The 12,941-nt window shown below is 44.9% G+C and overlaps 1 protein-coding gene across 1 annotated transcript; it reads right to left on the bottom strand.

Moving 5' to 3' along the window:
* On the bottom strand, positions 1-11,867 carry LOC132390823 (uncharacterized). Its single transcript, XM_059963395.1, has 5 exons — positions 11,820-11,867; positions 10,904-10,974; positions 6,611-6,701; positions 5,561-5,650; positions 1-1,272 (listed from the first exon to the last, which is right to left on the bottom strand). Exons 1-5 carry the CDS (start codon positions 11,858-11,860, stop codon positions 684-686), a joined length of 882 nt encoding a protein of 293 aa, XP_059819378.1. The 5' UTR covers positions 11,861-11,867; the 3' UTR covers positions 1-683.
* Positions 11,868-12,941: the final 1,074 nt, after the last annotated feature.

Below are 12,941 nucleotides of genomic sequence, written 5' to 3'. Positions count from 1 at the left end.
TTTTTAATATTAAGAATGTACAAACGACCAACAAATATAAAAGCGGGTACGAAATAAATATTAGAACGTTATTTTTTTTTTAGCCGCGGTGATAATGCTATTTTAGAAGAACAAAAATGCTAATAAAACACTTGGAGATTGCAAGTGTTAAGTCATTGGTTGAATCAGACAGTCCTTGCCGAAGATGGTATCCCATTCCCCTCTCGTACTCGAAGGGTGTTGGGTTTGTCCGCCAGCCCGTCCTCGCCTCGCTAAATCCCACTTCGCTCTGTGTACCGAAATAAAACAGCCCCCGTTACCCCTCCAGCGGGGGAAATGTGGGCGTTGCAATGCTCGGAATTACAGGCGACACTGAAACAAACTGGGGAAAATCTCAGCAAGTCAGTCTGCAGAAAGAGAATCGGTCCACATCGCAGGTCGACGATTCTCTCTCTGCAGTTGCTGCCTGACCTTTTTTCCAGCATTTTTTTTTTCTTCACCTTATCCTAGATATTACTCTATAAGTACTTTGCATAATGAAGTGTTGGGGACGGTCTGAGTGACGGCTCTGGGCTCAACAGTCAGGCAGTCATTGGGCGTTATTTGCGAATTTGATCACAGCCGAGGGATCCCATTCCGCTGAAATCCCGACTAACTCGGAAAGGCAGGAGCCCCGCTCCCCGCCGGCGTTTTGGGTGACAGTGTTACCGCCGCTGCCCCAGGTGGGCGAGTGGCAGCGGAGACGCCCAGGGAGAACCGGCTCCTGCGAAGGCTGGCACCTCTGGGCCGGGCTCACCCTGAGTACCCTGTGGTCCGGGCACGGAGAGGAGGGCGGGTTGTTGTTGCGAAGGCTGCTCACGCCCCTCAACGAGGAAAGCCCGGTGGGCGGAAGGGACCCCGAGCCAGGTCGTCTCCCGCAGTTGGCACACGTCAGGCGAGTTGCGAGTTTGGCTTAATTCGTCCTCGCTGGAATCTTGATCGGAGGAAAACGAGGAGGTGGTCCATAAGGTGGAAGCAGAGGACGTACTTTTTAATGAAATTAATTCGTAATTTCCCTCCGTCAGCCACGACGAACCCGATGGCCCTTCAGTGTCCGTGTCATGAGAAACCTGCAAGGTTGCCATGCTGTCTCTCATGGAGGTGACCCGCCCATGGCCGACCTCCTGGTCAGCCGGGTGGAGAGCGTCGAGTTCCTGCGGTTCAATGATTAACGGAATGTCTCCGCGCAGCTCGGGCGTCTCCGGGGCATTGGACGATTCTTCCACCAGGTCGCCGGCAGACGTGTCGACCTTTCTGGAAGGAGACGGTTGTCACGAGGAGGGTGCGGGTAACCTCGCGGCCTTCACAACTGACCTACCACCTCAGGGCGTACAACTCGTACTTGTGTGGGTTTTTTTTTTCTTGTGAATGTTGTGTCTCCGATTCTCTGCACTTGTGCGTATACCATAGATGACAATAAACTCGACTTTGACTTTGAGAGGGGTTCCCGCCGAGGCCTAGTGCAAGAATCAGATCTATCGTTACTGACAGTCAAGGCAGCATGTTCTGTGACCAAGAGTAAGGTTTGAGTTGGCCCGTGCATCCTGAAGAGAAATTTTCCACGTCCACCGTTATCATCAGGCCTTTCAGCACAGAGATGGATAGTTCTGTGGATGGTTCTTTATGCAGTAAACTATCTCTGGACTTGCCTTCTGGAGGCTGGAAACCTCTGTTCTCATATCCAGATTGGATGTTAACACAGTCCACAGTTCATGTGGGCATTTCCTGTAACTTGTTTGTTTTACAGCAGTAGTAAGAACTAAATACTGTAAGTTCCATCAAACAATTATTGGATAGATAGAAAATGAATAGATAAATGAATGGCAAGATTGATTGATTGATTGATGGACATCAATAGATCAATAGCTGTACAGATGGATGGGTAGATAGATACTGTAGATTAATAGATGGAAAGGTAAACACAAAGTACACTGCAGGTGCTGGGGTCAAATCAACACGTACAAACAAGCTGGATGAACTCAGCAGGTCGGATAGCATCTGTGGAAACGAGCAGTCAACGTTTCGGGCCGAGACCCTTCGTCAGGACTGAAGAAGGAGGGGGCAGGGGCCCCATAAAGAAGGTGGGGGGAGGGTGGAAAACCAATCAGAGGAAAGATCAAGGGGCAGGGGGAGGGGAAGCAGGGAGGGGATAGGCCGGAGAGGTGAAGAAGGAATGAAAGGGGAAAGCACTATGGGTAGTAGAAGAAAGCAGAATCATGAGAGAGGTGATAGGCAGCTAGAAGAGGAGGCAGAGTGAAAGTGGAATGGTGGAAGGGAGAGGGAGGGATTTACAGGAAGTTGGAGAATTCGATGTTCATACCAAGGGGCTGGAGGGTACCCAGACGGTGTATGAGGTGTTGGAGGAGCAACACCTCATATACTGTCTGCCCGACCTGCTGAGTTCATCTAGATGGAGAGGTAGATACTGTAAATTAATAGATGGAGAGGAAGATACTGTAGATTAATAGATGGAGAGGTAGATAGATACTGTGGATTAATAGGAGAGGTAGATAGATACTGTAGATTAATAGATGGAGAGGTAGATAGATACTGTGGATTAATAGATGGAGAGGTAGATAGATACTGTGGATTAATAGAAGGAGAGGTAGATAGATACTGTAGATTAATAGATGGATAGATACTGTAGATTAATAGATGGAGAGGTAGATAGATACTGTGGATAAATAGATGGAGAGGTAGATAGATACTGTGGATTAATAGAAGGAGAGGTAGATAGATACTGTAGATTAATAGATGGATAGATACTGTAGATTAATAGATGGAGAGGTAGATAGATACTGTGGATTAATAGATGGAGAGGTAGATAGATACTGTAGATTAATAGATGGATAGGTAAATACTGTAGATTAATAGATGGATAGTTAGTCCAAAGGAGGAATTGTGAGGTAGTATTCATGAGTTCATGGGGACCATTCAGAAATCTGATAGTGCAGGGGTGGGGCTTTCCCTAAAATGTTCAGTGTTGGTCTTCCTGTACCTCCCCATGATGGTAGTAATGAGAAGAAGGCATGTCCTACATGTTGGGGGTCCTTCCCGATGGATGCCCCCCCTTCTTTTTTGAAGATGGTAGGGAGGCTTGTGCCTGAGTTGGAGCTGGCTGAGTCTGCGACGCTGTGCGGTTTCTTGCCATCCTGTGCACTGGAGCCTCCACACGAGGCTGACCAAGGGGAGAAGGTGGGAGCAAGCACAATCCATGGAACCAAGTGGGCTTGGGCCATCACAAGAAGAGTAAGGGGTAAGGGGGTCACCAAACTTCTTCTGATGGCCTTTGTGAACCCCTCAAAACAGGGTGGGCCAAAGAGTAACCCAGACAGGATCCCAATTTTCACTGTGTCAATTCTCATTCAAAATTAAAGTTGAGTTTATTGTCATCTGCATACATACCTTTACGCACAGGTGCAATGAAAAACTTACTTGCTGCAGCATCACATAGTTTCATACAAGTAGCATTCACAAGAAAAAAATATAAATTAAAAATTTAGAATTTTAAACATTAATCTTTAAGACCGTGAGATATAGGTGCAGAAATAGGCCATTTGACCCATTAAGTCTGCTCCTCGATTTCATCATGGCTGATCCATTTCTCCCTCAGCCCCAATTTCCTGCCTTCTCCCTGTATCCCTTCATGCCCTGACTAATCTATAAACCTCTGTCTTAAATATACCCAATGACTTGACCTTCACAGCCAACTATGGCAACAGATTCCAGATTCACCACCCTCTGGACAAAGAAATTCCTCCTCATCTCTGTTCTAAATGGACGTCCATTTGTGGCAACATGGGAAGTGGATAGCGTGTGGAACACTCAGTGACAGGAGCATATCGATCACGGTGCCTGTGTCCCCAACACTGCTGCTTGCTCTCCCGCAATCCTTCTGCCGTCCTTTCACCAATCCCACCGTGTGTAAATCTGCCAACAAACCTTACAAAGGTCTGATGAAATCAAGAAATCAGTCTTTTGCCAAGGAAATGGGGTTCAAAAACTAGAGTGTATAGGTTTAAGTGGTGAGGGGAAACATTTAAAAGGGACCTGACAGACTACTTCTTCATGCTGAGGGTCAACAAACTGCCAGAGAAAATAGTTGAGGCAGGTACAATAGCAACATTTAAAGGACATTTGGATGGGTACATGGATAGGAAAGGTTTTGAGGGATATGGGACAAAGCTGGACTAGGTTATATAGGCATCTTGAAAATATGAGCAAATGAGAATGGCTTAGATAGACAGCTAGGTTGGCATGGATGAGATGGGGCGAATGGCTGTATGTTCCCATGACTCTGGAACACACTTGGTTCTTCCCATCTCACCTCAGGTCAATAAATGGGCAGATGCATCCTTGCTGCAGTTCTGCCTCATTCACTGACATATTTTAGGCTCGGTGAGTCCTGGTCAAGATCAGTGCAGGTGCCTTCCCCAATCTTGAGGTGCTAAGGCCAAGATGCCTCTCCCACATCTCTTCTAGATACCCTCCATCTCAGCCACAAACTGGGGAAAGAGGGTGTTGCTTGGATATACCCACAGCAAGATCGTTCAAGAAGAGTGATTTCATCTCAAGTGACACCGAGCCGATGCGAGGGCAGCACTGCGGCTCGGCTGGTACGGTCAACACCTCAAAGCTCCGGCGAGCTGGGGTTCAATCCCGATCACTGATGCTGTCTGGGTGGAGTTTGCAAGCTCTCCCTGTGACCGTCTGGAGTTTCCCCCAGGTGCTCTGGTTTCCACCTACATCCTAAACATCATGAGGATTGGTGGGTTAATAATTCACTGTAATTTACCCCGTGTGCAGTTGAGTGGTAGATTCTAGGGGTAGTCCATGGCAGTAGGTGAGAATAGGATAGGATAGGATCAGCATGACAAATGGAAGCTTTGTGGTCAGCATGGTTCAATGGGTCAAAGCAACAGACACAAAATATTGGAGGAACTCAGCAGGTCAGGCAGCATCTATGGAAATGAATAAACAGTTGATGATCCAGGCCGAGACCCTTCCTCAGGACTGGAAAGGAAGCTGGGGGAGGGGGGAAGATACCAGAATAAAAAGGTGGGGAGCAGGGGAAGGAGGCTAGCTGGAAGGTGATGGGTTTAGCCAGGTGGGTTGGAAAGGAAGGAATCTGATAGGAGAGGAGAGTGGATCATCGGAGAAAGGGAAGGAAGAGGGGAGCCAGGGAGGTGACAGGCAGGGGAGAAGAGGTAAGAGGAATAGAAGAAGAGGAGAGAGGGAGGGAATTTTCTTTTAAACTGAAAGGAGAAATCTACAGTATATTCATACCATCAGGTTGGAGGCTACCCAGATGGAATATAAGATATTGCTCCTCCGGTATGAGGGTGGCCTCATCTTGGCACAAAGGTCTGAAAGGCCTGTCTCTCTGTGACAATCCTCCATCCTTCCTTTTGTGGTATTCTACAGCCGGAAGAGCATCTATTTTCTGGTTGTTGCCCCAACACATCCCTGGCTCCCCACACCCTCATTATTGCCTTGTGCATTGTACCTACGGAGCGAGACACACTACTAAAGGAGCTGATACCTGCTTCGCAGTCGGCATGTCTTGATGGTGGTCACGAGCAACTGCAGGAAAAGTCGCAGCAGGTTCCATATGCCTGTCATGAAACGACTACTGCAGGGCAGCAAGACATCAGCACTGTGTTATTCACCAGACATAGCTCCGTCTATCCAAACATTTCCTGGCAGAGTTTCTCCTGAAATCCCTCAGGCTGGGAGAAGACCAAAAATGCCCTCCCACTCATTTGCAGGGGTATTGTCAGGACTCGAGGGATTGAGTTATGGGAAGAGGTTGGACAGGGGTCATTCCCTGGAGCATAGAAAGTGGAGGGGTGACCTTATAGAGGTGAATAAAATCATCAGAGGCACAGACACAAGGTGAATGCACACAATCTTATCCCCAGGGTTGGGAATCAAAAACTAGGGGGCATAGATTTATGGAGAGAGAGGGGACAAGAGGAGCAACGTCTTCAAGCAGAGGAAGGTGGGTATATGGAAGGAGCTGCCTAGGAAAGCAGTTGAGGCAGGTAACAATAACAACAATAATTAAAAATAATACATTTTCAGAGATATGTGGGGAGGAAGGGATATGGGCAAATGGGCTTCTTAGTTGGGCATCTTGGTTAGGATATATGAGTTGGGCCGAAGGGCCTGTTTCTCTGCTTTATTACTCCATGATTGGTGCCAGGTTCCTTGCTTTGTCTCAGCTGGACAATCTCACTGAGTGGGAGAACATCAGGCCATGGATCCACACCCATGGGCAAGAGCCGGAGTCTTCACACAGTTCACTGACTTGGGACTATTCAAAAAAAATCGCAATGAGCTAGGAACAATTTGGCATTCTGGCCAACCACAGCCCCCAAAAACCCCCAAATACTGAGGTTTTCTCATCCCGCTCAACCCTAAGAAAGCGCGGCAGTCTTTAAGGAGTGGTTGGGCCCCCTCAGCTCAGGCAGCGAGGGAAAGGCAGCAACACAGGCAGCTTGTAAAGGAATGAGAAGTATAAAGAAATCAAGGGTGGGTGAGGGAGGGTTGGGACCACAGTGGATCAGACACACCCCACTCATTAACTTACCACTGCCTCTTCTCAGCATGGATTGGTAAGTTTGCCCCCGTGGCCTCTTGTTTGGCATTTCGAACTGTATCTGCTACAGCCTGGAGGCATTCTGAAAAACACTAAACATTACCGATGTGCTCATCCCATTGGTAACTGTGCCGGGGGGGGGGGGTGGTCAATCCCCAACAGTGCTGATGGAACAGTGTTCCATTAGTGTCAAAAACGAGAGGGAACAGGTTTAGGGTAAAGGGTCAGAGGTGATCTTTTTCCATCCGGAGGGCAATTGCAATCTGAAATGCATTGCTTGAGGGGGTGGTGGAAACAGGTACTTTCAACATCTGAGAGGCACCAGAATGACCAAAGCAAGGACGGCTATGATCCAAATGCGGTGAATGGAACTGGCATTGATAGTTGATGGTTGGCATGGACTAGCTTGGACAAGAGCCCGTTTCTATGCTGTATGACTCTAAAGGTGTGGTCACCAACCTGGGGTCAGTGGACCACTCGGTCAACAGTAGGTGTCCATGGCATAAAAAAATGGTTGGGAATCCCTGCTCTGAAATAAAACTTCAGTGTTTATCCAACAGAGAACCCAGGGATATTTACTTAATGTAACAGGGTTAATATTCTACCCCTACTGTTTGAATACAAGACCAATGGATTTCATGTGCCTGCCCATTTTTGCTCTGTTCGCTTTCGTAAGGTCATAAAATATGGGTGCAGAATTGGGCTATTTGGTCCATTGAATCTGCTCCACAGTTCAATCAAAAATTTTACCCCTAAGTGGAGCATAAAATATAAATAACACTGCTGTTTTTTAAAAAAAATTAGAATAGTATATTTTGGGAACAGACTATCCTAGACTAGGTATTATGTATTGAGAAAGGAATAATGAACTATCTCGTTGCATGAGGTCCCTTGGGAAAGAGTGATCATAACATGATATAATTCTTCAAGATGGAGAGCAGGATAGTGGAATTGGAAATTTGAGTTCTGAACCCGAAAGTATGAGGCTGCAAGAATATTTGTCCACCGTAAAACTATTTAGAATTGTTTAGCAATTAAAGAAAGTATACGTGAAATGAAATTATTCATTTCTCTATATCATATAAAGCAAGTTAGAGATAGTACGAGATACAAAGAGGAACCAAATCAAATTACCTAACAAAAATAGTGGGACCTGAAGATTGGTGGCAATTTAGAACTAGGCAAACGAAAACAGGACAGGTATATTCCGGTAAGAAGGAAGGACGAGGATGGTATGATAAGGGGATCTTCGATGTTGAGATAGGAGACTTTTGAACAGAGTTCTTGTACAATAGAGAAGAATTGTTCACCTCACCACCTACGTTGTCATGGTCCTTGGTCTATATTGTCTACCTGCAGTTGACAGGTAGGGGACCACAACTTTGCTGTGGCTTGGTGGCTTTCATGCCTCATTGGCCTAGGGCCTATGTCAGGGCTTTATGTTTTGGCTGTTGGTAGGGTCACCCATGCCAAACAGGTCAAAGGGTAGAAGCCCAGCTTAGGTCTTCCAGGTTCAGATCAGGGCTAAGTGGTAAAACAAAACTGTTACGATAAGAGCAGTTAAGAATCCTTCTACATCGGTGTGCGACAGTACTCTTGAGTCTGCACCTGGGATACAGATGACCGACACCAGTGAAAACCAAGCTACTGACATGATGAAGGAAGCCTCGAACGCCACCAGAAATGGAGGACCTTCATTGCTGCCCTAAGCACCAGCAGTATAATGGGTAGGAGGTAGGGCACTGCACTTCGTAACTGTAACACTAAGCTGCATATTCATTCCGATACTGCTTTTAGTTTGTATTACCTCAAAGTACTTGTGTTTGAAAATGATGTGTGGATGGCTTTCAAAACTAAAATTAAAATTGTCACCGTATCTCGATACATGTGACCATATTAAACCTATACCAATACAAGAGAGTTGGACCAAGTAGGTAATTGACCAGTAGGTCAGTTGCCTATCACTGGGAAAAATGCTTAGTCCCCAGCATACGTGAGGAAACCATATGAAGCATATCCAAGATTGCAGGACAGAAATTGTGAGCATGCAGATGTGATTTAGATAAGTTGCCTGAGTGAATAGTAAGAGACTTTTACCCAGGGTAGAAATGGCTAATTCTGGAATGGGGGGGGGGTGTAATTTTAAGGTGATCGTAGGAGAGTATAAGGGGGATATCAGAGGATCAGAGGTACAGTACTGTGCAAATGTCTTGGGCACCCTAGGTTTTTTATATAGTTTCAGATGGTATGGTCTTCACAGAGCCCTGATATCAACATCACCAAGGTTGTCGGGGAGTAGCTGGAGAGAAATAAGCAATTGAGACAGCCAAGTCTGCAGAAGAACTGTGGCAAGTTCTCCAAGATGCTTGAAACAACCTACCAGCCAACTTTCTTACAAAACTGCACGATGGTGTACCAAAGAGAATTGATGCAGTTTTAAAGGCAAAGGGTCGTCACACCAAACATTGTTTTGACTTATTTTTTCACAGTTTACTGCTCTTTTTAGTATTTTTTGATATTTATAAATTTTTCATCATTTTTAAAGCATCTTTGCTTTACAGTATTTTTTTACACGTGCCTAACACTTTTGCAAAGTACTGTAAGTTTTTTTACAGAGAGTGGTGAGTACATGGGTCGCACTGCCAGAGGGAGGTAGAGAAAGATACATTAGGGCATTTAAGAAACACTTAAATAGGCATGTGGATGATAAATAAAAGGAGGGCTATGTGGGAGAGGAGAGTTAGAATGATCTCAGAGCAGGTTAAAAGTTTGACAGAGCATCATGGAGCGACAGGTCTGTATGGTGCTGCAATGTTCTATTTATAGCAAATGTATAACAAATGCATTTTAGCATGGTTAGATGCAAGATTTATATTTAAGTTCTAATTTGGAGAGACTAATTATTCTTGGAACAGTGATAGATTGATGAAGGGACTGATACAGTGGGTCTTTTTGCGCTTATCCTGATTTGGGTCGAAGAAACTTGCTGCTGAGACTATGACCAGGTTGTGTAAGGCTTCTACTTCTACCTCTGCTGCTCCCTGGTGAGTACTGAAGAGCTAGACTTAGTAGGTACTGATTGTTCTTCCTTCCTGAGCAGCTGTAATGTAGCCTCATACACATTTCCTTAGACTTTTCCTTCGAGACAGGTTGAAGACCTACAAAAGGGAAAATGTTATTAGACATCCCCAAAGAGCACAGAGAATATTTATGAGGATGTTCTCGGAACCTGAGGGCCTGAAGTGTTAAATAGGTTGGGACTTTATTCTCTGGAGTGTAGGAGAATGAAGGGAGATTTGATAGAGGAATACAAAACTAAGAGGGTTATAGTAGAACAAATGCAAGCAGGACGTTTTCCACTGAGGTGGGGTGAGACTCGAAATAGAGATCAGGGGTTAAAGCTGAAAGGTGAAATGTTTAAGGGGAACATGAGGGGGACCTTCTTCACTCAGGTGGTGATGCAAGTGTCAAGTGAGTTGCCAGCAGAATTGGTGGATGCAGGTTTGATTTCAACGTTTAAGTGAAGTTTGGATGACTTTGTGGATGGAAAGCGTGTGGAGGGCTATGATCTAGATGCAGGTCAATGGGATTAGGCAAAGTTAAAGCTCTGCATGGAACAGATGGGCTGAAGCAACACACACAAAACGCTGGAGGAACTTAGCAGGCCAGGCAGCATCTACGGAAAAAAGTATAGTTGACATTTCGGGCCGCAACGTCGACTGTACTACTTCCCATAGATGCTGCTTGGCTTGCTGAGCTCCTCCTGCATTTTGTGTGTGTTGCTCGGATTTCCAGCATCTGCAGATTTTCTCTTGTTTAAGATGGACTGAAGGGCTTGTTTCTGTGCTGTAGTGCTCTATAACTCTGTGATTCTATTATTCAGGCAGCTCAGACAGATTTTGGTTAGTTACAGACCTTTCACTTTTAGCGAGTTCCAAACGCTTCGATACTCCTGAATAGCTATAGCAGCGCATTAATCTGCGCCATCTCAAATTGGCCTGCAGACTTCCAACACAACAGACTCCCCAGCAGGCACATTCTGAATTCTGAAATGTTTAATTAATGGAAAAACATGGGGTTTCACTAATCCCCTTCTCCATTGTATACTGGCATTCCCCCCTCTCAACTCTCAATCCTGATACAGGGTTTTGACCTGAGTTCCTGCAGAAGTTGCTTGGCCCACTGAGCTCAGAGAGAGAGACAGAGTCATTTGTAAAGGCGCTGACATGCCTGTGCCAGGACAGATGCTCTGCTATGTTAACAACAAGGAAGCGCCACTCTTACCGATTTCTATTTTGTTCACCTCCGAAAGAGCAATCCGTCTTGAGTGTGAGACTTCTGATTCTTTGTTGATGCTGCAGAGAAGGCAAATGAGGTGTGAGCAAGATGGCACCAGCGACCAACATAGTGCCCTGCAAACAATTCATGGAACTACTTGTGACTTTGACCTTGAAGACATCAGGTGAACTCAAGCCCTTCATACATTCACCTGTTTCACCAATTTTTGGCCACAGCTGGAATCCATGAATGCTGGCCCACTATACTCATGCCAACTCTTTAAACTCAGCGGAGGAGGCACTGGAAACAGTTTGAGAGAGCACACTAGAATCCATGCTAGATTAAAAGGCTAACTCCTGCAGACTTACTCTCCCATCAATACTGCCCTCCGGTGTTTGCCCCCTGGAAAGCCAATTGGATTACTTTCATCTGCAACTAACCCAGAGCGAGATAAGAAACTGCTCTGTGCTTGTTCTTACAGAAACATGGCTCCAGGACAACATCCCATGGACCACCTATCTTTAGGACCATGCCACTCAGCGACTTGTGCTAATATTATTTTGTGACTCTGTTGTGCTTTATTGTAAGTATATGACCTATATCATAGCTATATGTACCGTCTTGTAACTATATTGTATTGTATCATAAGTATATGCGCTGTGTGTGACCATATGTTCTGTGTTTTGCACCTTAGTCCCAGAGAAACGATGTTTCATTTAGCTGTATACATGTTCATGGTTGAATGACAATAAACTTGAACTTGAAAGAGCTTTTCAATTCTTCCCACTTTTCATTAAAAATAATCCCTTCCAGAGTATTTCCACCACTCTTCTGGCAATGCACCTGCACAAATGAAATGTTTCAATAATGTTTTACAGTAATTAATTAATAAGCATTTAATTAATGTTTTCACAGTACTCACTGTGCAAAATAACAAGCTTCACTGGAAACCAGAAGCACCATGTCCAAATTCTGTTCAGCCGAATCCTTCAACCTGAGTCAAGAAATAAACAACAGGACAACAAAGCAGTGAAGAAATTGATAAAAAAAACTGCAGATGCTACAAATTTGAAATTAAAAAAGCAGAAAAAACTTGATGCTAAAAATCTGAAATAAAAATAGCAGTAAAGATTGCAGCTGCTGAACAACTGAAATAAAAATGCAGAAAAAATTGCAGATGTTAAAAATCTGAAATAAAAAAGTGCTGGTAATATTCAGTAGATCAGGCAGCAGCTCTGGACAAAAACAAAAAAGAGTTAATACTCTTTTATCAGAACCAAGGAAATGTTAATTGCAGAGAAGCGAGAGGGAGTGAGCAGAGCAATGGGATTACGATAGAGTGGCAGCCAAGAGTGAAAATCGATGTCCCAGAGAAGGTGGTGAAGGCAGATAATTTGTCTGAGGGAAGTGTATGAGGATTGAGGAGAAAATGAATAAGAAGTTTGGAAATACCTAGCAGGTCAGTCAGGATCTGTGGTGAGAGAAAAGCAGAGTTAACATTATAGGTTGATGAGTTTAATTGGATCAAGTCAGTCTGACCCAATAAGAAAGGCTGGTTATCTGAAACTGCTGAACTTAGAATTGATTCCTGAATGCTACAATGTCCCCAGGCAGAAGTTAAGATGCTATTATGGAACAGAGAATGGTACTGCAAAGGAAGAAGTCCTTTTGCTCACAGTGATTATGCCAAACACAATGGCAAATCAAACAACACTCTTCTGCCTGTACATGACCTCCATTCCCTGTTCATTTGGGGGTGGCATGGCAGCATTGCAGTTAGCATAACACAATTACAGTGCCAGCGGACAGGGTTCAATTCTGCCGCTGTCTGTAAGGAGTTTATATGTGCTTCCTTTGACTGTGTGGTTTCGCATCACAGTCCAAAGACGTACTGGTTAGTAGGTTAACTGGTTACATGTGTGTAATTAGGTAGAAGGGCTTGCTACCACACTGTATCTCCAAATAAATAAATTTCACACATCTGACTAATCTGCCTATTATACACCACAAACCCATCTGCTTCCATCACTACCACTGGGACACC

The sequence above is a fragment of the Hypanus sabinus genome, chromosome 1, assembly GCF_030144855.1.
Source record: "Hypanus sabinus isolate sHypSab1 chromosome 1, sHypSab1.hap1, whole genome shotgun sequence".
Taxonomy (NCBI): Eukaryota; Metazoa; Chordata; class Chondrichthyes; order Myliobatiformes; family Dasyatidae; genus Hypanus; species Hypanus sabinus.
The sequence above is the reverse complement of the archived record's forward strand: the minus strand, read 5'-3'. Positions and strand labels throughout refer to the sequence as shown.